Source organism: Diceros bicornis, chromosome 21 (genome assembly GCF_020826845.1).
Source record: "Diceros bicornis minor isolate mBicDic1 chromosome 21, mDicBic1.mat.cur, whole genome shotgun sequence".
Taxonomy (NCBI): Eukaryota; Metazoa; Chordata; class Mammalia; order Perissodactyla; family Rhinocerotidae; genus Diceros; species Diceros bicornis.
In genome coordinates, this window is record NC_080760.1 from 8,317,034 (window position 1) to 8,342,453 (window position 25,420).

The 25,420-nt window shown below is 37.6% G+C and overlaps 1 protein-coding gene across 1 annotated transcript in view; it reads right to left on the bottom strand.

The window, feature by feature from the left end:
• The window catches only part of UBE2V2 (ubiquitin conjugating enzyme E2 V2), a 56,310-nt gene extending 31,143 nt beyond the window's left edge, over positions 1 to 25,167 (bottom strand). Inside the window, exon 1 of the mRNA XM_058564530.1 lies at positions 25,116 to 25,167. Coding sequence (XP_058420513.1) covers positions 25,116 to 25,131 — 16 coding nt within the window. The 5' untranslated portion in view covers positions 25,132 to 25,167. The remainder of the gene's footprint in view (positions 1 to 25,115) is intronic.
• Between the last annotated feature and the right edge of the window lie 253 nt (positions 25,168 to 25,420).

Consider the following 25,420-nt stretch of genomic DNA (forward strand, 5'->3'; position numbering starts at 1 on the left):
GAATATACTTAACATTACTGAACTGCACAGTTAAAAACAATAGATAAATTTTATGTTATGTAAGTTTTATCACAATTAAAAAGAAAAAACCCACAAAAATCTATATATAAATAGATCTTTATAGTGTGCATGAGTACATACATATGCAGCAAACGCATAAAGATGTTTGTGGAATATACTTCAAAATCAGGAAAGTGACCACCTCTGGGCAAAGAGGAAGGGGCCTAGTACTTGGAAGAGTACTTGTAATGCTTTATTTCTTCAAAGAATGTGAAACAAGAATATTTTATTAGAATTTGAGAAAGCTTGGGGTGGGTACATGTGTATTCATGCATTTTTCTGGTGTTTAAAATCTTTCATTTATCAAAAGAAGGAAGGACATTCCAAAAAAAAAAAAGGAGAGAAAGAGAATGGCAGACAATGTTTGAAGGTAGTAGTTGAGTATGAAGGATCAAAGATCCAGAAATCGACTGGAAGGCAGGGCTCAGCAGAGGAAGGACAGATGCGCTTGCAAATTCAGACTTTACCTGCAGCAATGAGGATCCAGGAAGGGATTTTAAGCATACACTTCATGGATTGGGAGGGAAGAGGGTGAGAGCAGCAGCAGTCATGAAGAAAGACCCATCAAGGAAGAAATGTTAAGTGCCTCAACCAAGAAAACTGTGGCTCATTTTATTGCTGTAATTCTGTAATTTTATTTATTTCCAATTAATCAAAATCAAATATCAACTACAAGCAAGGAACTGTACTAAGCCAATGGGATCTAGCACTGATAGTCACAGTCCCAGTTCTCATGGATCTTACAAATTAACAGGGGAGCAAGACACAGAAATCAATTAGAATATGAGAAATGCTAAAATGAAAAAAGGCAACATGAAATTTTCATAAAGTAGTAGTTTTGCTCTACCATGAAACTAGCCAGATAACTTTGGGCAAACAGTGTTTTCTTTTTACACTTTGCATATTTTGATGTAAAATGTGGGACTAAACTACATGAGTGATGTATGTATGACCTTTTGTCCACCCCAACGTATCTCAATGACCAACACATAAAAGCCTACTACAGGAGGGAGTCCTCTGGACTGTGGAGAAAGAAGAGGAGGCAACAGGAAGAAGGAATTCTATCATCTTTTCTCTAACCCATCTCTATCCTCTGGTTCAGAATCCTTGCTGAACTGCCTTATGTCTAAAGCTCCTTCCAAATTCAGGATTCTTGAACTCCAGGAAAGCAAGCTATCATAAATTGATTTTAAAATAAAACAATCTATATGATGCTTGAAATGCCTTTTCAATCACAGATCAAATGTAGTTTTAGTGCTGTGTAATTTATATTGTTTTACTTCCTAAAAATTCATGATTCTTGTATTTATTAAATCAGTCAAAACAGTCAAGAAACATTATATTCTGTGACAGATTAAAGAAGGCCAGCAATTCTTTACTTCTCCTCCCACTGAGATGTGGAGTCTAATTTTCCTCCCCATTTAAAAACCTTCCTTCATTTCATTTGGAAGACTGTCTAAGAACATCATACATGACCCTATCCTTAAAAGTTTAATAAAAAAAAAAAGCAAAGGGAAAAAGTAATAAAGTATAAAATTTTCAGGTTTATTTTTAAACTATTAAATCCGTATCCTATCAATAACCAATTCCACTGAACAAGTAGTAAGTGGATATATACATATATATAACAAGTAGTAATGAATAGTATATATTTCATAGACAGATATGAAATACAACTGATAATCCAACAAGAAAATAAACCAAACAAGAAAATAATAAAAATATGCAAGCTAAAAGAATTATGAGGTTATCATATATCCATCGAAATATAAAATTAAAAACATGCTAAATGAAATGGTGGTTGAAATGTAGAAAAATTATACTTATACATAATTATACGTCATTATACAATCACTGGGAAATCAATTACATCTTGCTGAACAGGTAATTTGACAAAATACAATTTTTACATATTCATATGCTTTGACTTAAAATTCCACTTTGTGAAATTCACACTCAAGAACAAAACACAAGGAGTGTAGACTGCCTCCAAAGCCAGCTGTGAACAATTCTTCTCCTCCCTCTAGGCACATGTCCCGCCTCCTCTCAAGAAATAGCAGCTATCTCCCCTCCCCTTGAATCCGGGCTGGCCCACTTGTTTTTCAGAGGCTGTAGCTTCTATTTAGTTCTCTTGGAAGCCAACCATCATGTAAGAAGTCTGACCACCCTGATACCACCAGGATGTGAGCAAGTCCAAACAAGCCACCTAGAGTAGTCACGTGGAACAGAACCAAGGCACCTGGGCAAGAGGACCAGCCATCATCAAGTGAAGTGAGACCAGCAGAACCACCAGTCAACTCCCAAATCGTGCAAAAGAATAATCACTGTTTGAAGTCACCAAGTTTTGAGGTGATTTGTTACAGAGCAATAGATGACTGAAGGGGAGAAGAGCAGGTGGAAAAGCAACCTGGAGAAAAATGTTCAGCAGTGCAAACCTTAAAGAGGCCAACTGGCATACACTCAGGTAAACCAGGTCACATATTTAAAACATTATGTAAACTCATTTTAAAGTACATGAATTATATTAACAGTGTATAAGTGAGAAAACAGACCTAATAACAACACATAAACATTGATCATAATTATCAAAAGCTTCTAAATGTAGGTCAGTATGAACTCAAAGATAAGCTACAACTGATGCTTTAAACTCCCTGGCCCTTTTTACCTTATAAAGTTATTAATAACAGAATATTTTAGAACATAACAAAAAAAAGTCTTCCCAAAAGTAAATGAAGTCATTCCATAGGATCACTTTACTGCCCTCCATTCAGGACTATATGCACTTGCTCCCTTCCAGGCACCATCAGTGGATTTTCTAGTTGGGTGGGCCTGTCATCCTATTAGCTCTGAATACTCACTCAGTACATGAACAAACTGGCCTGAATCATTAATCCCTATCACAGTTCTTCAGTCAGGAAAAATCCTGTTCCATAATTCTAACTGGACCTGTAAACTCTACTGGCTGTTTCAAACACAGAAATTACAACCCCACTATAAATACTATCATCAAGAATGATGTCAAGGGGAGTGACGTCAGCATCACGTAAACTCTTCCCCCGATAAGCTTTCCCGTAAACTCTTCCCCCGATAAGATACAACAAAAGGAACAGTCACAGACCAACAACGGAATCCTAGACAGGGAAAAGCAAGATCGGAAAGATCCACACTGCCGCACATCTGAGAGTGGAACATGCTGGGCCCCTGAAGAAAGTGAGGAGAGGTATGGAGAACTCCTCTCCCTCCCCATCAGATCAGCGATCCTGGTCCATGCAGCTACCAGAGAGGGGGGAAGGTCGGCCCTCTGCGGGGAAACCATAGCTCTTTGGGCTTTCTCAGCCAAGGGGGAAACTCCCACACAGAGGACTCAGAACTGCTACGGGGTACCATCAACATCTGAGCACCCCACAGGGTGGATAGCGAAGGGCGAACAAGAAGCCCCCCACACCAGGAACCCAGCGGCCAAAAGAGAGAGCCACCCCCTTTCCCGCAAACCAGACCCTGCAGCTCAGCCGATCAGACCAGACTAAGTGATCCGCGGATCGCAGCGAACAGCTGGGGCAGAGCGGAGGGGGCTCAGATTACACAGCCCTTTACCCCAACAGAGTGGCAGCAGGAGGAAATTGCAACCAGAGATTTTCAGGATGAGGAAAAACAAAGCCAACACAGGAACCACAATGCAAAGATACATGAAATCACCAGACTAGAAGGAAAGTGACAAGCACCCAGAAACCAACTCTGAAGACACAAAAATCCATAACCTAAATGACAGAGACTTCAAAATAGCTTTCATAAAAACACTCAATAAAATACGAGACAACATAGACAAACAATTCAATGAGATTAGGAGTTTCTTCACAAAACAGGTTGAAATCATAAAGAAAATCCAATCAGTGCTGATGGAAATGAAGAATTAAAGGAGTTTGTCACCAAGAAACCAGTACTACAAGAAATGTTAAAAGGAGTGCTTTAAGGGGAAAAGAGAAGACCACAAATAGGAAAAATTATCTATTTCCATGATAAGAGGGAAGTGGATACAAATGCACAAAAAAGAGATTAGATATATCAAAAACATCAAAGGAGGGAGGAGGAGAGTTAAAGAGTAGAGCTTTCAGACACAGGTCAAACTAAAGAGACCATCAATTCTGTATAGAAGAAGGAAGGAACACAGAAGGACTACTAAAACACTGAGGAAAAAAGTTAAAAAATAGCAGTAAGGACATACTTATCAATAGCTACTTCAAACGTCAATGGACTAAATGCTCCAATTAAAAGGCATAGGGTGGCTGACTGGATAAAAAAACAAGAGCCATATATATGCTGCATATAAGAGACACACTTCAGACCTAAAGACACTCACAAACTGAAAGTGAAGGGATGGAAAAAGATACTCCATGCAAATGGCAATGAAAAGAAAGCTGGGGTAAGAGTACTCATATCAGACAAAATAGATTTTAAAACAAAAACTGTAAAAAGAGACAAGGGCATTACATAATGATCAAGGGAACAATCCAACAAGAGAATATAACACTTGTAAATATCTATGCACCCAATGTAGGTGCACCTAAATATATAAAACAATTATTAACAGACATAAAAACAGAAATAGACAGTAAAATAATAGTAGTAGGGGACTGTAACACTCCACTTACACCAACAGATAGATCATCCAAATAGAAGATCAATAAGGAAACACTGGCCTTAAATGATACACTAGAACAGACGGACCTAGTAGATATATACAGAGCATTCCATCCAAAAACCGAAGAATACACGTTCTTTTCAAATGCACAAAGAACATTCTCCAGGATTGATCACATTATTAGGCCACAAAACGAGTCTTCATAAATTTAAGAAAACTGAAATAATACCAAGCATCTTTTCTGACCACAATGGTATAAAACTAGAAGTCAACTATAGGAATAAAATCAGAAAAACCACAAATAATGGAGATTAAACAAAATGCTACTGAACAACGACTGGGTCAACGAAGAAATCAAAGAAAAAATCAAAAAATACCTGGAGACAAATGAAAATGAAAATACAACACGCCAGAATTTACGAGATACAGCAAAAGCAATTCTAGGAGGGAAGTTTATAGCAATACAGGCCTATCTCAACAAACAAGAAAAGTCTCAAATAAACAATCTAACAATGCACCTAAAGGAAGTGGAAAAAGAAGAACAAACCAAGCCCAAAATCAGTAGAACAAGGGAATAATAAAAATCAGAGCAGAAATAAATGAAATAGACACCAAAAGAACAATAAAAAAATTAATAAAACCAAGAGCTGGTTCTTTGAAAAGATAAACAAAATTGACAAACCTTTAGCTAGACTCACCAAGAAAAAAAGAGAGAAGGCACAAATAAGTAAAATTAGAAATCAAAGAGGAGAAATTACAACAGACACCTCAGAAATACAAAAGATTATAAGACAATACTATGAAAACCTATATGCCAACCAATTCGACAACCTCGAAGAAATGCATAAATTCTTAGAATCATACAACCTTCCAAAACTGGATCAAGAAGAAGTAGAGAATTTGAATAGACCAATCACCAGTAAGGAGATTGAAACAGTAATCAAAAACCTCCCCCAAAATAAAAGTCCAGGACCAGACGGCTGCCCTGGTGAATTCTACCAAACATTCAAAGAAGACTTAATACCTATCCTTCTCAAACTCGTCCAAAAAACTGAGGAGGGGGGGAAGGTCCCTAACTCATTCTATGAAGCCAACCTTACCCTGATACCAAAACCAGACAAGGACAACACAAAAAAAAAGAAAATTACAGGCCAATATCACTGATGAACAGCAATGCAAAAATCCTCAACCAAATACTAGCAAAACGCATACAACAATACGTTAAAAAGATTATACACCATGATCAAGTGGGATTTATTCCAGGTACGCAGGGATGGTTTAACAATCGCAAATCAATCAACGTGATACACAACATTAATAAAATGAATAAAATCACATAATCATCTCACTAGATGCAGAGAAAGCATTTGACAAGATACAGCATCCATTTATGATAAAAACTCTGAATAAAATGGGTATAGAAGGAAAGTACCTCAACATAATAAAGATCACATATGAGAAACCCACAGCTAATATCATCCTCAATGGTGAAAAACTGAAAGCTATCCCTCTAAGAACAGGAACCAGACAAGGATGCCCACTGCCACCACTCCTATTTAACATAGTACTGGAAGTCCTAGCCAGAGCAATCAGGCAAGAGAAAGAAATAAAAGAGATCCAAATTGGAAAAGAAGAAGTGAAACTATTACTATTTGCAGATAACATGATTTCATATATAGAAAACCCTAAAGAATCCACCAGAAAACTTTCAGAAGTAATAAACAAATATGGTAAAATTGCAAGATACAAAATCAACATACAAAAATCAGTTGCATTTCTATACACTAACAACGAAGTAGCAGAAAAAGAAATTAAGAATACCATCCCGAGGAGTGACGTCAGCATCATGGCGGAGTGAGCTTTCCCATGAATTCTTCCCCCACAAAATACAACAAAAGTAACAGCCACAGACCAACAACGGAATCCCAGACAGTCAAAAGCTGGAGCGGAGGGATCCACACTGCCGCACATCTGAGAGCGGAACGTGCTGGGCCCCCGGAGGAAGTGGGGAGAGGTAAGGAGAACTCCGCTCCCTCCCCATCAGATCAGCGATCCGGTCCGCGCGGCTCCCAGAGAGGGGGGAGGGGCAGCCCTCGGCGGGAAACTGTAGCTCTTCGGGCTCTCTCAGCCAGTGGGAAACCCCCGCACAGAGGGCTCAGAGGAGCCACAGGGCTACCATCAACATCTGAGCACCCCAGAGAGCGGATAAAGAGGGGCAAACGAGAAGCCTCCCACGTCAGGGACCCAGAGGGCAAAGGAGAGAGCTCCCCCCTCCCCGCAACCCGGAGTCTGCAGCTCGACCAGATCTAGCGGTCCGAGGCAGACCTGAATAAACTGGACTGGACCCGTGGATCGCAGTGGGGAAAAGAAACAAAACAAAACAAAACAAAACTGCGGATCGCAGCAGAAAAACTGGGGCAGAGCGCAGGGGGCTTAGACTACACAGCCCTTTACCACCACACAGTGGCGGCAGGTGGAAATTGCAACCAGAGACTTCCAGGATGAGGAAAATCAAAACCAACACAGGAAACACAATGCAAAAATATATGAAATCACCAGACCAGAAACAAAATGACAAGCACCCAGAAATCAACCCCGAAGACACAGAAATCCAAAAACTAAATGACAGAGATTTCAAAATAGCTATCATAAAAACACTCAACGAAATACGAGACAACACAGACAAACAATTAAATGAGATTAGGAGTTTCTTCACAAAAGAGATTGAAATCATAAAGAAAAACCTATCAGGGCTGATGGAGATGAAGAACACAATGGAGGAGATAAAGGAGAATCTGGAATCTTTAAAGAACAGAGCTGACAATATGGAGGAAAGAATTAGTACTTTAGAGGATAGGAATGCAGATATACTCCAGATGGAAGAAGAGAGAGAACTAAGACTAAAAAGAAATGAAGAAAGACTCCGAGAAATATCGGACTCTATTAGAAAATGTAACATAAGAATTATAGGTATTCCTGAGGGAGAGGAGAGGGAAAGAGGAACAGAGAGCCTATTCAAGGAAATAATAGCTGAAAATTTCCCAAATCTGGGGAAGGAGCAGGAAATACCAATAAGCGAAGCCAACAGGACTCCTATATATATTAACAGACAAAGGCCTTCACCACGACACCTAGTGGTAAGGCTAGCCAGGGTCAACGACAAAGAACCAATATTAAGGGCAGCTAGACAAAAACAAAAAATAACGTACAAAGGAACTCCCATCAGGCTCTCAGCGGATTTCTCAACAGAAACTTTTCAGGCTAGAACAGACTGGAATGATATATTCAAAATACTAAAAGACAAAAACTTTCAGCCAAGAATACTCTATCCAGCAAAAATATCCTTCAAATATGATGGAGAAATAGTAACTCTCCCAGATAAACAAAAGCTAAGGGAGTTCATGGCCACGAGACCGCCACTACAAGAAATACTCAAGAAGGCCCTCAGACCTGAAAACAAGAAGAGAAAGGGAACACAAAGCTTGGAGTAAGGAGAAAAGTAGGTAGACAAAATCAGAGAAATAGTAGATCTTTACCGGAATAGGTTAGCAACCACTTAAATACTAAACTCAAAGATCAAAGGAAGAAATTCACCAAAAATAAATTTAACCTCATCACTGTAAACACACAGCCACAACACAAGATAGAATAAGGTATAACAAGAGCAACTTAGAAGGGGAAGAGGAAAGTGACTGAATAGACTTAGTATAAGGAAAGAGGAGGCTATCAGATAATGGACTATCTCATACAGAAGATTTTTCGCCCAAACCTCAAGGTAACCACTAAACAAATAATCAAATTAAAACCACATATGATAAACAAAGAGAAAACTAGAAGAATCATAAGACAGAACAACCAAACTGAATTGGCAGTCCAAAACAAATGGGACAAGAAACAAAGGAAATGCAAAAGAACCAGAAAATAAGTGACAAAACAGCAACATTCAACCCTCATATTTCAATAATTACCCTAAATGTAAATGGATTGAACTCTCCAATCAAAAGATACAGCGTGGCAGGATGGATTAAAAAGCAAGACCCAACAATATGCTGCCTTCAGGAAACACATCTTAGCACTAAAGACAAGCACAGGCTCAGAGTGAAAGGATGGAAGACAATACTCCAAGCTAATGGCAAACAAAAGAAAGCAGGTGTTGCCATACTCATATCAGACAAAGTAGACTTCAAGATAAAACAGGTTAAGAAAGACAAAGGGAAATATATAATGATAAAAGGGACACTACATCAAGATGACATATCACTTATAAATATATATGCACCCAACATAGGAGCACCAATGTACATAAAACAACTATTAACAAACCTAAAAGGAGAAATCAACAACAACACAATAATAGTAGGGGATCTTAACACCCCACTTACAGCAATGGATAGATCATCCAGACAAAAAGTTAATAAAGAAATATTAGACTTAAATGAAAAACTGGACGAGATGGACCTAGTAGACATATACAGAGCACTCCACCCAAAAACAGCTGACTACACATTCTTCTCAAGCGCGCATGGAACATTCTCTAGGATAGACCATACGTTGGGAAACAAAGCAAGCCTCAATAAATTTAAGAAGATTGAAATCATAACAAGCATCTTTTCAGACCATAAGGCTATGAAACTGGAAATGAACCAGGAAAAAAAACTGGGAAAGTGACAAAAATGTGGAGATTAAACAGCATGCTACTGAACAACCAATGGATCATTGATGAAATTAAAGGAGAAATCAAAAACTATCTGGAAACAAACGAAAATGATAACATGCCATATCAAACCATATGGGACGCAGCAAAAGCGGTCCTGAGAGGGAAACTCATAGCGATACAAGCCCACCTTAACAAACAAGAAAAAGCCCTAATAGGCAACCTTAAATTACACCTAACAGAACTAGAAAAAGAAGAACAAAGCCCAAAGCCAGCAGAAGGAGAGAAATAATAAAAATCAGAGCAGAAATAAATGATATTGAGACCAAAAAAACAGTAGAAAGGATTAATGAAACAAAGAGTTGGTTCTTCGAGAAGATAAACAAAATAGACAAACCCTTAGCCAGGCTAACTAAGAAAAAAAGAGAAAAGGCTCAAGTAAATAAAATTAGAAATGAAAGAGAAGAAATTACAACGGATACCATGGAAATACAGAGGATTATAAGAGAATACTATGAGAAATTATATGCCAACAAATTGGACAATCTAGAAGAAATGGATAAATTCTTAGACTTATACAACCTCCCAAAATTGAACCAAGAAGAAATGGAGAATCTGAATAGACCAATCACAAGTAAAGAGATTGAAATAGTAATCAAAAACCTCCCAAAAAATAAAAGCACAGGACCAGATGGCTTCTCCAGTGAATTTTACCAAACATTCAAAGAAGATTTAATACCCATCCTCCTCAAACTATTCCAAAAAATAGAGGAAGATGGAACACTTCCTGAATCATTCTATGAGGCCAACATCACCCTGATACCGAAACCAGACAAAGACAATACAAAGAAAGAAAATTACAGGCCAATATCGCTGATGAACATTGATGCAAAAATCCTCAACAAAATATTGGCAAACCGAATACAATATATTAAAAAGATCATACACCATGATCAAGTGGGATTTATACCAGAGACGCAGGGATGGTTCAACATCCGCAAATCAATCAACGTGATACATCACATCAACAAAACAAAGAATAAAAACCACATGATCGTCTCAATAGACGCAGAGAAGGCATTTGACAAGATACAACATCCATTTATGATAAAAACTCTCAATAAAATGGGAATAGAAGGAAAGTACCTCAACATAATAAAGGCCATATATGACAAACCCACAGCTAACATCATACTCAACGGGGAAAGACTGAAAGCCATTCCTCTGAGAACAGGAACGAGGCAGGGCTGCCCACTCTCACCACTCCTGTTCAACATAGTACTGGAGGTTTTGGCCAGAGCAATTAGGCAAGAAAAAGGAATAAAAGGAATCCAAATAGGTAACGAAGAAGTGAAACTCTCACTATTTGCAGATGACATGATTGTATATATACAAAACCCTAAAGAATCTGTTGGAAAACTGTTAGAAACAATCAACAACTACAGCAAAGTTGCAGGGTACAAAATCAATCTACAAAAATCAGTTGCATTTCTATATGCTAATAATGAACTAACAGAAAGAGAGCTCAAAAAGATAATACCATTTACAATTGCATCAAAAAGAATAAAATACCTAGGAATAAATCTTACCAAGGAGGTGAAGGACCTATACAATGAGAACTACAAGACATTATTGAGGGAAATCTACGATGACATAAAGAAATGGAAAGATATCCCATGCACGTGGATTGGAAGAATAAACATAGTTAAAATGTCTATATTACCTAAAGCAATCTACAGATTCAATGCAATCCCAATCAGAATCCCAATGACATTCTTCACAGAAATAGAAAAAATACTAAAATTTATATGGGGCAACAAAAGACCCCGAATAGCTAAAGAAATCCTAAAGAAAAAGAACAAAGCAGGAGGCATCACAATTCCTGACTTCAAAACATACTACAAAGCAATAGTAATCAAAACAGCATGGTACTGGTACAAAAACAGACACACAGATCAATGGAACAGAATTGAAAGCCCAGAAATAAAACCACACATATACGGACAGCTAATTTTCGACAAAGGTGCTAAGGACATGCAATGGAGAAAGGAAAGTCTCTTCAATAAATGGTGTTGGGAAAACTGGACAGCCACATGCAAAAGAATGAAAGTGGACCATGTGCTATCGCCATTCACAAAAATTAACTCAAAATGGATCAAAGACCTGAAGGTGAGACCTGAAACTATAAAACTCATAGAAGAAAATATAGGCAACACACTATTTGACATTGGGTTTAAAGGAATCTTTTCGGATGACATGCCTACCCAGACTAGGGAAACTAAAGAAAAAATAAACAAGTGGGACTTTATCAGACTAAAGAGCTTTTATAAGACAAATGAAATCAGAATCAAGATGAACAAACAACCAACCAGCTGGGAGAGAATATTTGCAAAACATACATCTGACAAGGGGTTGATCTCCATAATATATAAAGAACTCACACAATTGAACAACAAAAAAACAAACAACCCGATCAAAAAATGGGCAGAGGAAATGAACAGACACTTCTCCAAGGAAGATATACAGATGGCCAATAGGCACATGAAAAGATGCTCAACATCACTAATCATCAGGGAAATGCAAATCAAAACAACACTAAGATACCACCTCACGCCCGTTAGAATGGCTATAATCACCAAGACAAAAAACAACAAATGTTGGAGAGGATGTGGAGAAACAGGAACCCTCATACACAGCTGGTGGGAATGCAAATTGGTGCAGCCTCTATGGAAAACGCTATGGAGATTCCTCAAAGAATTAAAAATAGAGATGCCCTATGATCCAGCCATCCCACTACTGGGAATCTATCCAACGCACCTGAAATCAACAATCCAAAGAGGCTTATGCACCCCTATGTTCATTGCAGCATTATTCACCATAGCCAAGAAGTGGAAGCAACCTAAGTGTCCCTCGACTGACGATTGGATTAAGAAAATGTGGTATATATATACAATGGAATACTACTCAGCCATAAAAAAAGACAAAATCGTCCCATTTGCAACAACATGGATGGGCCTGGAGCGTATTATGTTAAGTGAAATAAGCCAGAAAGAGAAAGACAAACACTGTATGATCTCACTCATATGTGGAATATAAACCAACACATGGACAGAGAAAACTGGACTGTGGTTACCCGGGAAGTGGGGGTGGGGGGTGGGCACAAGGGGTGAAGGGAGTCATATATGGGGTGATGGACAAACAAAAATGTACAACCCAAAATTTCACAATGTTAGAAACCATTAAAATATCAATAAAAATCAAAAAAAAAAAAAAAAAGAATCTTCAAAAAAAAAAGAATACCATCCCATTTACAATTGCAAGAAAAAGAATAAAATACCTAGGAATAAACTTAACCAAAGAGGTGAAAAGAGCTGTACACAGAAAACTATAAAACATTGCTGAAAGAAACTGAAGACAACAAAAAGAAAGGAAAAGATATTCCGTGCTCTTGGATTGGAAGAATTAACATAGTTAACATGTCCATACTTCCTAAAGCCATCTTACAGATTCAATGCAATCCCTATCAAAGTTCCAACAACAGTTTTCAAAAAAATAGAACAAAGAATCCTAAAATTTATTTGGAACAACAAAAGACCCCCAATAAGTAAAAGAATCCTGAGAAAAAAGTACAAAGCTGGAGGTATCACACTCCCTGATTTCAAAATATACTACAAAGCTATAATAACCAAAACAGCATGGTACTGGCACAAAAACAGACACACAGATCAACGGAACAGAATCAAAAGCCCAGAAATAAACCCACACATCTATGGTCAGCTAATCTTTGACAAAGGAGCCAAGAACATACAATGGAGAAAAGAAAGTCTCTTCAACAAATGGTGTTGGGAAAACTGGATAGCCACGTGCAAAAAAATGGAAGTAGACCTTACGTTACACCATACACAAAAATTAACTCCAAATGGATTAAAGACTTGAATGTAAGACTGGAAACTATGAAACTTCTAGAAGAAAACATAGGCAGTACGCTCCTCCGCATCGGTCTTAGCAACATATTTTCAAGCACCATGTCTGACCAGGCAAGAGAAACAACAGAAAAAATAAACAAATGGGACTACATCAAACTAAAAAGCTTCTGCACAGCAAAGGAAACCGTCAACAAAACGAAAAGACAACCTAACAATTGGGAGAAGATATTTGCAAACCATACTTCTGATAAGGGCTTAATCTCCAAAATATACAAAGAACTGATGCATCTCAACAACAAAAAAACTAACAACCCAATTAAAAAATGGGCAAAAGACCTGAACAGACATTTCTCCAAAGAAGATATACAGATGGCCAACAGACACATGAAAAGATGTTCAAAATCATTAACTATCAGGGAAATGCAAATCAAAACTACAATGAGATATCACCTCATGCCCGTCAGAATGGCTATAATTAACAAGACAGGAAACAACATGTGTTGGAGAGGATGTGGAGAGAAGGGAACTCATACACTGCTGGTGGGAGTGCAAACTGGTGCAGCCACTATGGAAAACAGTATGGAGATTCCTCAAAAAATCAAGGATAGAACTACCATATGATCCAGCTATTCCACTGCTGGGTATTTATCCAAAGAACTTGAAAACACCAATGCGTAAAGATACATGCACCCCTGTGTTCATTGCAGCATTATTCACAATAGCCAAGACTTGGAAGCAACCTAAGTGCCCATCAAGGGACGAATGGATAAAGAAGATGTGGTATATATACACAATGGAATACTACTCAGCCATAAGAAACGATGAAATCCAGCCATTTGTGACAACATGGATGGACACTGAGGGTATTATGCAAAGTGAAATGAGTCAGAGGGAGAAGATCAAATACCATATGATTTCCTTCATTAAGTAGTAGATAATAACAACAATAAACAAACACAAACAGACAGAGATTGGATTGGTGGTTACCAGAGGGGAAGAGGGAAGGGGGGAGGGAGGAGAGCGAAAGGGATAATTCGGCACATGTGTGTAGTGATGGGTTGTAATTAGTATTTGGGTGGTCAACGTGATGTAATCTATGCAAAAATAGAAGTATAATGATGTACACCAGAAATTTATACAATGTTATAAACCAATGTTACTGCAATAAACAAAAAATTAAAAAATAAACAAACAAATACAGGGAAAAAAAAAACAAAAAAGAAAGAAATGAAGAAAGTCTCTGAGAAATATCTGACTCTATTAGAAAATGTAACATAAGAATTATAGGTATTCCTGAGGGAAAAGAGAGGGAAAATGGAACTGAGAACCTATTCAAGGAAATAATAGCTGAGAATTTCCCAAATCTGGGGAAGGAGCAGGAAATACCAGTAAGTGAAGCCAATAGGTCACCTAAATATGTCAACAGGCAAAGGCCCACTCCACGACACCTAGTGGTAAGGCTAGCCAGAGTCAATGACAAAGAAACAATATTAAGGGCAGCTAGACAAAAGGAAAAAATAACGTACAAAGGAACTCCCATCAGGCTCTCAGTGGATTTCTCAACAAAAACTTCACAAGCTAGGAGAGACTAGTATGATATATTCAAAATACTGAAAGACAAAAAATTTCAGCCAAGAATACTCTATCCAGCAAAAATATCCTTCAAATATGATGGAGAAATAGTAACTGTCCCAGATAAACAAAAGCTAAGGGAGCTCATGGCCACAAGACCCCCCACTACAAGAAATACTCAAGAAGGCCCTCAGGCCTGAAAAAAAGAAGAGAAAGGGAATACAAAGCTTGGAGCAAGGAGAAAAATAGGTAGATAAACTCAGAAAAATCGTATATCTTTACCAGAATAGGTTAGCAACCACTTAAATACCAAAATCAAAGATCAAAGGAAGGAATTCACCAAAAATAAATTTAACCTCATCACTGTAAACACACAGCCACAAGACAGAATAAAGTATAACAAGAACAACTTAGAAGGGGAAGAGAAAAGTGATTGAATTGACTTAGTATAAGGAAATAGGAGGCCATCAGATAATGAACTATCTCATACACAAGATTTTTTACACAAACCTTAAGGTAACCACTAAACAAATAATCAAAACAAAATCACATATGATAAAGAGAAAACTAGAAGAGTCATAAGACAGAACAACCAAACTGAATTGGTAGTCCGAAGCAAATGGGACAAGAAACAAGGAAACGCAAAAGAATGATGTCAAAAATGTCAAGAATACACAATTGTTGGCATCAAAGCATACGATTTACATTTTAAAAACTTTAGAATTAAATTACATCCATCAGATGGTGTGAATTTACACAAATACTGACTTAATCCTAAAAATTATATTTATATATAATTCACAGAAAAAAATCAGTAGATAAACTCCTTTGCTGAAATGAAGGTTTATCAGATACAACAATTTTAACTTTTGCTCAAGTATTTCAAAAAAATTACGAGATTAAAATTTATTTCACTGAAATACATTTAAGTTTAAATTTATAACAACAGCTTAATATTCAATTAATAAACGAGAACATGTTAGCCTATTTGTAGAACCCAGTATTTTAAAATCTGATATATATTCACACCAGTAAGTATGTTTTAGTAGATTTTTAAATATTGTCTTTCATCAGGGGCCAGCCCGGTGGCGCAAGTGGTTAAGTTCGCACGTTCCGCTGCGGCGGCCCGGGGTTCGCCGGTTCGGATCCCAGGTGCGCACCGACGCACCGCTTGTTAAGCCATGCTGTGGCGGCATCCCATATAAAGTAGAGGAAGATGGGTATGGATGTTAGCCCAGGGCCAGTCTTCCTCAGCAAAAAGAGGAGGATTGGCATTGGATGTTAGCTCAGGGCTGGTCCTCCTCACAAAAAAAAAAAAAAAATATTGTCTTTCATCAAATCTAAGACGGCATCAACTATATGACGGACCGTTATTTTAGGAAATTAAAAAACACCACCAATTAAATAAATACATGACATATACCAATTTCAGATATTAACATGTATCTTAGAATTGATAAAATATGGTAAAATATATCTGAAAAAACAAAATTCAAATCAAACATTGCACATCTCAAGTATCTGTACTATATCTTCAAACAGATAGAAAAAAACCTCTGGATTAGAAGATTTGCAAAGTGGTGTGGGGGATGCATTATGTAGCAGAGAATATGAATCATGCTACTGGTACTCTTTAGGTTACAACCAAAACCACTCCGCCTCCAGCCACTTCCCCAAAATTCTGCAACTATATGAATAATTCATTCAGGAGTCTATGTGCTGTATACAAACTTAGCTGGATAAGGAAAAAATAAGTAGCTTAATGTGTTTATTTAGTGAATGTATTTGAACAATATCCTTTCAGTACTGTTTCACTTCAGAAGAGTACACTAAAAACAAAATTTATGAGTAAAACGCCATTACATACAAAGGAAGAAAACTAGATTTTACTTGAGCCATTTATTTTCTCACTTATTATTTTCTCACTTTTATTACTAAGTCACTTACATGGAAACTACACCATAAGAAAATGATGACAACACAAGAGGCACTCAACAAACACTTGGTGAATTTACAGCAGATGCTTACTTTCAATCTTTCTCTCTAATTTTATGGACAAGCCCGGCAACAGGTGTTGCTGATTCTGAACACAAAGACAGAATCCTTTCCCCAAGGTCTTACACTCCAATGGTGGTAAAGACAATGATGCAAGCAGACACATTCAAATACAATGCAATAATAAGTTGTTGCAGAAGATTTTGCTCTAACACACTATACATATCTCAATGAGATAGACAAACGAAGGGAGAATACAGAAGTTACTTAAGATTCTCCAGGATAGTAGCTAACAATGTTTATTTCAGAACTATGAAGGGACACTTCCCTTGGAATAAACTAAGGAGTGGAGGAAAGTTAAGTAAGCTATAATACACTCTGGTTCCTTTCTAGTATGAATTTCTAAGTAAAATTAGGAATGGCATACACTCTAGAAGATGTGAGATCTTCTCCTGACAAACACCATTTAAATGAGCATAACTGTTCTCCTGGGAGTCCAGGAAGCTGCAGTTACCTTGCACAGTCAGAAAACCATATTAAACAAAATACATAAATATCCCTCCAAACATTGCTTGTAAGGTAAACACTTCAGAAAATTAAAATCTTTTCAGTAACTTAAGTATTTCCTCTCAGAAAATAACCACTTAAATCAATACTTTTAGTAAACCACAACTGATAATTTAGGTAGCAGGTGACACTAGCATGAATAACAAACAGTACACCAAGCTATGCATTGTTTGTACTGTTCAATAACATTCCAGTCATTAGACTGAAAAATCTAGGACATAATTACACTACTTATAAAGAATAAAGTCCTTGGAGTATACTTGATATCTAGCTATATAACTTTTTTTAATGTAAAGTTAAACCACACATCCAGCAATGCGGAGCTTAGATTCTTGCCCCTCTGTCAGAGAGTTAATCATGTAAAATAATCACAACCAGACCATCAATCAGAACTTACGTCAACATAACATTTTTAAAACAGAGCCAGTTAGACAATTAAGTACATACCAAAAACCAGAATCTGCATCCTAATAAAGTAGAAAAAAATAGACAAATTGGATTTTATCAAAATTTAAAACTTTGGGGTTTCAAAGGACACCATCAAGAAAAACGAAAAGACAACCCACAGAATGGAATAAAATACTTACAAATCACGTATCTGATAATGGACTTGTATCTAGAATTTATAAAGAACTCTTACAACTCAACAATAAAAAAAAAAATCACCCAACTTAAAAATGGGCAGAGCCGGCCCCGTGGCTTAGCGGTTAAGCACGTGCGCTCCGCTACTGGCGGCCCGGGTTCGGATCCTGGGCGCGCACCGATGCACCACTTCTCCGGCCATGCTGAGGCCGCGTCCCACATACAGCAACTAGAAGGATGTGTAACTATGACATACAACTATCTACTGGGGCTTTGGGGGAAAAAAAAGGAGGAGGATGGGCAATAGATATTAGCTCAGAGCTGGTCTTCCTCAGCAAAAAGAGAAAGATTAGCACAGATGTTAGCTCAGGGCTGATCTTCCTCACAAAAAAATGAGAGAGAGACACTTGGTGAGAATTAAAAAAATAAAAAAAATAAAAATGGGCAAAGGATCTGAATAGACATTTCTCCAAAGAAGATACACAGATGGCCAATAATCACCTAAAAAGATGTTCAAAATCATTAGTGATCAGGAAAATGCACATTAAAACCACAATGAAATACCATGTCACTCCCACTACAATGACCAGAACCAAAAAGTCAGGCAATAGTGTCTATGATGATGTGGAGAAATTGGGAATCTTATACATTGCTGGTGGGAATATAAAATGACTTCCCTTGGGAAAATAGTATGGCAGTTCCTCAAACAATAAAACATGGAGTTACCATATGACCCAGCAATTCCACTCTTAGGTATATACCCAGAAGAAATGAAAACATGTCCGTAGAGAACTTGTACATAAATGTTTAAAGACACATTATTTGTAATAGCCAAAAGGTAGAAACAATCCAAATCAACAGATGAATGGATAAATAAAATGTAGTATATATCACCAATGGAATATTATCCACCTATTAAAAGCTGAATACATGCACTAATACATACTATAACATCAATCAACCTTGAAAATATTATACCATAACATCAATGAACCTTGAAAACATTATACTAAGTGAAAGAAGCCAGATTACAAAAGACCACATACTATTTGATTCCATTCATATGAAACTCCAGAATGAACAAATCTACAGAGACAGAAAGTAGATTGATTCGTAGTTTCCAAGGGCTGGGAGGGGAGAGTGGGGCGACAGGGTGGTGAGAGCTGAAGTGTGCAGGGTTTCCTTTTTGAGGTGATAAAAATGTTCTAAAATTATTGTGGTAATGGTTGCACACATCTGTAAATATACCAAAAACTACTGAATTGGACACTTTCAATAGGTGAATTGTATGGTATGTGAATTATATTTCAATAAACGTGTTAAAACAATAAAGTAGAAAAGAGCAACTTCCTGAAACCAAACAATATTCATTTACAGCTCTATCTCCCAGACGCTTCAGCTTTCTTATGACCCATCACTCAAAGATGGAGTTAAGGACCTTATGGAGAAGACTGGCCTTTTTCCACAGGACCCTGGATTTGAGACCATTTCAAAACCCCAGGAGAGAATAAGGAACCCAGGTTACATAGCTGTTGCCCAGTCTTCCTAGTCCCACCAATCTTGGAACCAAGTTCTTCCTACCTGATAAACAGACACAGTCTTGTGCAGAGGCATGCTATTTGGAGAAGGTAAAAGGAAGAATTGGGGGGGCCGGGGGAGGATGAGTATTAAATGTTCTAAAGGGCCACTTTATCAGCAACACTAGAAATGTTTAAGATAACTCATTAGGTTGTGGTTCCTACTTCTGATACAGTGATGAGTTTCTATAAACCTCTCACAGCAGACCCAATAACCTCCCCCTGCTCTCCAAAATAAGCTCAGAGAGAAAATCTCAGATTTATAAGAATCACTAAGGCAAACAATTACTACTATTTGCCTGCAATACCAAATTTGTGCTCACAAAAAAAGATTTGTGTAAATGTCTAACAATATTTAGTCACTAAAATCAGTTTTCCTAAATTTGTTGTTATTCTTTTCAACACAATCATCTACTCCTCAAAAGAACTTGTAGTTTCAATTACTTATAATGCCATTAGACTCTATCAAGTGTTGTCTTGATCCTTAATGGCATTTATTTATGAAATAACATTACTGGGTTCCCACAAAATGAAAGCAACCAAAACGTTTATAGAATACAGTGTAATACAACGCAGCATCAAAGAAGCTGAAATCAAGAAACTAGCTCTGGACTCAACACCTAACTAAATAATCCTGTGAAAATTATTTTATATCTAGATTTCCATTGCTCATCTATAAAATGAACTTGGCCTAGAGCCTAGATGACCCATAATGTACTTTCCATTAGAACTATTTCAACACACTATTTCAACATATATAAAGACCTATACAAGGCCATAAGGACTTGTCTCCTTCTGTGATTTGAAACTGTGATTTGAAGTTAAGTTCCAACTTAAACTGAAAATAACATCTGCTCTTATACAAATCAGTGCAGACTTTGTACACAAGAATAAATCACTCCCAAACCCAGTCCTGAAGTCCCATCTTACAGTAATATCTCAAAGATTTACTTATAAATACATCAGCTCTTTTAAAAAGTCAACTACTTTTAAAACAAACTTTTGAACACTGAATTTTATTCCATTTATTCTAGTCTACATGCTGCATATCCACTTTCAAGTTTTGTGTCAAACAGCTCCCCAAATAATTGCTAAGTGGATGTTTCCACATTATGAGCAATCTTTGCTTTCCATGGTTTCCACACACATGATTTTCAATTACCACAGTTTAGTTAATTAACAACAGTCCCCCAACACACGGTTCAAACTTCAGTTGCCACAGTGGATTAACTATGAGTAATTGCATCAAGTACAAACTTTGCTGCTAGCTCTTCATTCCACAAATCACTATGTAAATAACAGATGAGCATCCTGATCTGTGGCCAAACACTCCACATCTCTCAAAGTCTGCTGAAAGGTCACTGCACGTCTGTTACTCAGTTCACATACAGACATCAAAGCATGTAGTAGTGTTGCCTCCTTGTCTACCAGTGGTGACAAGGTAGACAAATTGTGTCTACCCTGTGATATTCTATAAAAACAGACAATAAAGGAAATTAGCTAACAAAGATGAAAACGCAGCAAAGAAACAAAAACTGGTAACACTGAAAGTGAAATCTGAATCAAATGTAAGTAGGTATAGAATACCCGACCACTGGAACGTGGGAGAGACTCTAGATGAGCAGCCAGAGGAACTTTGTGAAGGTGAGCTTATGGATGTAAATGAGGAAAGTGGTTGTCAGAAAAGGATGACAATGTCCCAGAGGAAGTGAAAAACTTCACAATAAAGAAACTCTCCAGATATTTCTTAACAGGGAAAGCACAAAAGATAAAATATTGGAAGCTGATCTATATTTAAGAGTATGACAATTCACCAAAGCATAGAAAAGATGCCTGCTCAACATAAGTACAATGAGAAAAACAAGGCAAGCGTTGTTCAAAGTACTCTTGACAAGTTTTTTATAAAAAAAAAAAAACACTGTAATTCTTAATGTCTCTTATGTTTAAATTACAGTGTACTACACAAATATTAGTTTTACTGTTTTTTTCATTTTCCTATACACTTGTAACCACGGGAAGAGTTTTTAACATTTTAGCAAACATTTTCAAGGTCACAGAATAAACCAAATTCTTCTCAGTTAGTAAGACTGCTTTGAATAGCCTCAGTCTGCATGGTCATTTTTACTGACCTGTACTACTGTGCAAACAGAGTACTGCCTGTGTAGTAAGGCTGTATTATTTAATCATTATCAAGAGCAAATGTATATCAAGACCATCCAGGTTCCTAACTGACATAGAAAAATCTACCAGGCCAGTGACTAAAGCCTCACGAGGGAAATATTATAGACCACTACACTTCAGCTCTTCTATTGTTTAGCTCCCAGTTTCCATGTTATAATTTACACGTGCAAATCTCTTCTATTACTACTCCCAAGTTCTGCCCACATTCAGTTACCTTCATCTTGAAGATGTGGAAAACAAACAAAACTGTTCTCCAAACTTTTCATGGAAAGCATGGGGAAAGTAAGGTTTAAGAGATCCAGTGGCATGCCTACCATGGCACAGTAATCCATCAGGGGCAGCAGGGGAATTAAAACACTGCCAATCCAGTTCCTGGTCCAAGTATACACAATGCTGCCCACTTCTGAAGAGGGTAATTAGGTTTTATTTTGGTTTTGTTTTCCATCCATACAGCTTACATAGACCTACTGTCAAAGAAAAAATATTCCATTTTTTCTGAGCCTCTCATTACTTAAAGACATTTTACAATCACTTGCATTCAGAGACTAGAGCCCCACTGTAACACTAGAATAATTTAAGTGATAAGAAATTTTAAAACGCTTCACATTACAATGTATCCTGGATGGGATCCTGGGACAGAAAATGGACATTAGGTAAAATCAAAGGAAACCAGAATATGTACAGTATGGACTGTAGTTGATAATAAATGTGTCAATATTGGTTCATTAATTGTGACAAAAGTACCATACTAACGTAAGATGTTAACAGGGGAAATTGAATATGAGGTATATGGGAACTCTGTACTATCTTCACAACTTTTCTGTAAATCTAAAACTAAAAATTTTTAATTTTTAAAAAAGTACTGGACAAACTTTTATCTGACACTAATTCTTTTATTAGGCTGGGATCTAATTAAATTTTTGAATCACAGGTACTAAATGTACTAATAAATTTCTATTCTCTAGAGTAGTGTTTATTAAGCTATGTCCTATGAAATTCTCTTGATCCCCAGAGATGACTCTGTTAGAAAAGGGTAACCTAGCCAGTAGGGTGTCCACCACAGTCCTACTTCCATTCTTGAGAAGTATCTAAGAATCTGAAACAAGGATTTTGCTAGGAATAAAAGTGTGAAAGCCACTCTCAAGACTGAAAGGGAGCAAGATTCACGATTTGAGGAATATTGCAAATTCACAGTTCCTCATAACAGAAAGAACACTAGACTGAGGGTAAAACAACCTGGATTCTAATCTTGACTCTATTACTAACCAACTATGTAAAACCTTATATTTCTTTAGGCCTCAGTTTTCTCATCTGCAGAATAAGAGGACTAAATGGTATGGCAAAGTATGTTTCAGCTTAAAGATGTCAGTCTAATTAGAATTTTTTCCCCCGAATTTTTCTTCTAGTAAGAAAAAGGCTAAAAGTATATGACTTAGATAACGCACATTAAAATATAATGCTTAATAAAGACCAAAACATATTTGTCAGGTGTTTTTTCTTTTTGGCCTATCAAACAACTATTTTTATCAAGATTATTTTGGCTTAAATATAAAACATGTACATTAAATCCATCTAGCTCATCTAATTTTAAATTTCAAGCTATGTAACATTTATTTCACATATATACAGGTACTGTTTCCCTCCAATGCCAAGAAGTTAAATAGTACAGCTAAAAGAAAGCATAATTTAAAAAGTTTCAAAACATAGTCCAAAGCTGCTTCTGCACTCATTTCTCTCCCAGTTCAACAATACTGTCAATGATGTAAAGCACAGGAAACGGATAAATGCAATAAGAAAGTGACCTGGGCAAGTTTTTAGCAACAGTTTCAAAATGAATTTCAGTGATTTAAGAAAACTCAATTAAATGCCTAAAATATATTCTTTTTAATTATGCTAGGACTTCAAATTTCATAAATCTATAAACGAGGTGAAAATCTAACAATTAGAATGCTGAAATATAAACTAGAAAGTACAGGCTTCCAACGTAGGACAAATATGCTAATATCTATCAGCAACTTCTTTATAATTTATATTCAACTTCCAAAAATTACTCAACATGGTTAACAAAAAGTACCCGCCATTAATATGATCTAATCTTTGGTCTTTTCAAAATATTTCCACAGTCGTATGTACAATGTTAGAAAAAAATCGTGTTTAAATAATGCAATCCACAAAATTAAAACTATCAAATTAAACTGCACTATTTTATTACTAAATTTTCAAGAACTTCTAAGTACTAAGCACTTCTCTTAAAAAGATATGGCCCCATTCACATGCACACTTGATTTCAAATAGCAAATAAAGTTGTAACACCAAAATGTCACTTTTTAAATAATCCTTGCTTTACTAGTTAGCTCTGACCTCAAGTATACGGAAATATTTCCCTAATGCTAAAATCGTTAAAGATCTTATCTATGACGTACGTAACAAAGACGAGATTTAAAAGACAATTTTTCACTAAAATGTATGAACAATGTATCCTGTGGTATCACTTTAAAAGTACCAATCACAATATACATTGAAGCCTTCCATTTTAGCAGACACAGATTTGAAAATTCATTTTATTATGCAACAGTGGCATGAAATATTAAACCACACCGTTCTACAATCTCGTTTCAATAATGATAAGGAAAATGAAATATCATAAGTATTAACATTCTTAAGCACTAAAGCTTAACACTTTAAATTTAACATTTTTTTAAACGGTCAAACTTCTAAAACCTCAGCGTTAACACAATTTCAAAGTCTGTGCTCATAGGGAAACCAAACATTGTATTCTGTACAAGAGAAGAGTTGAACAGCTTATCTAAGAAATTACTTCTTCAATTAGCTTTCATCTTGCTCTGTGCTTCTATGTGCACTGCAGTTGTTTACTTAAATGAAAAAAGACAACACGTATCCAGTCAACTAAAAATATTCATCTCTCGGTTATAACGAAGAGCAACAGTCCTGTCCTCCTCCACCCACGTCAAGGCGAGTCCAAGGAAACCGGAACTCCTGGATCCAGGACACCCCTTACCACGAGCCCCCGCGTTCCCGAGGCTGACACCGCCCCCTGGGGGCCTCCCCTCCTCCCTCCCGCACGGCCTTCCGCGCACCAACTGGACCCGCACCCCGCCCCCAGCCCGGAGGCGCACGGTCGACGCGCGAGCACGACCCGCCACCCCCGACGGCCGCCACGGGCTCTAGGCGCCTGTCCCGCCCGGACCCTCCCTGCGCCCGGCTTCGCCGCCGGGGAGCCCGGCGTCCGAGAAGGCGCACTCCGGCTTCTCCCAGACGGCCAGTGCCCTGCCGCCAGTAGCAAGCGGAAGGGCAGAGCCGCGTCGGAGTGGGAAAGCAGGCAGCCTGGCCAAGGAACCGACCTGTGGAGACCGCCATCTTCTCCTGCAGCCCGACGCAGCCGCTTGCACGCACGGCGACGTCACGCGTCACTTCCGGGAGCGTGCTGCCGCGCCCACCCCACGGCTTCCCTGCTTGCGTAACCGTGGACTCCGCCCCGCCGGGGCGCCCGTGCTCTTGGTCCCAGCGGGTCGCTGCTGTTGGGCGGCTTCCTGAGACTCCACGATTAACTCAGTATAAAACCTTCAAGAAAAAGTTCAGTGGGAGGGTTGGGAGACAAAGTTGAGTCCGTCACCGTAATATAGAGCAAAAGGACGAAGAGAAAGGG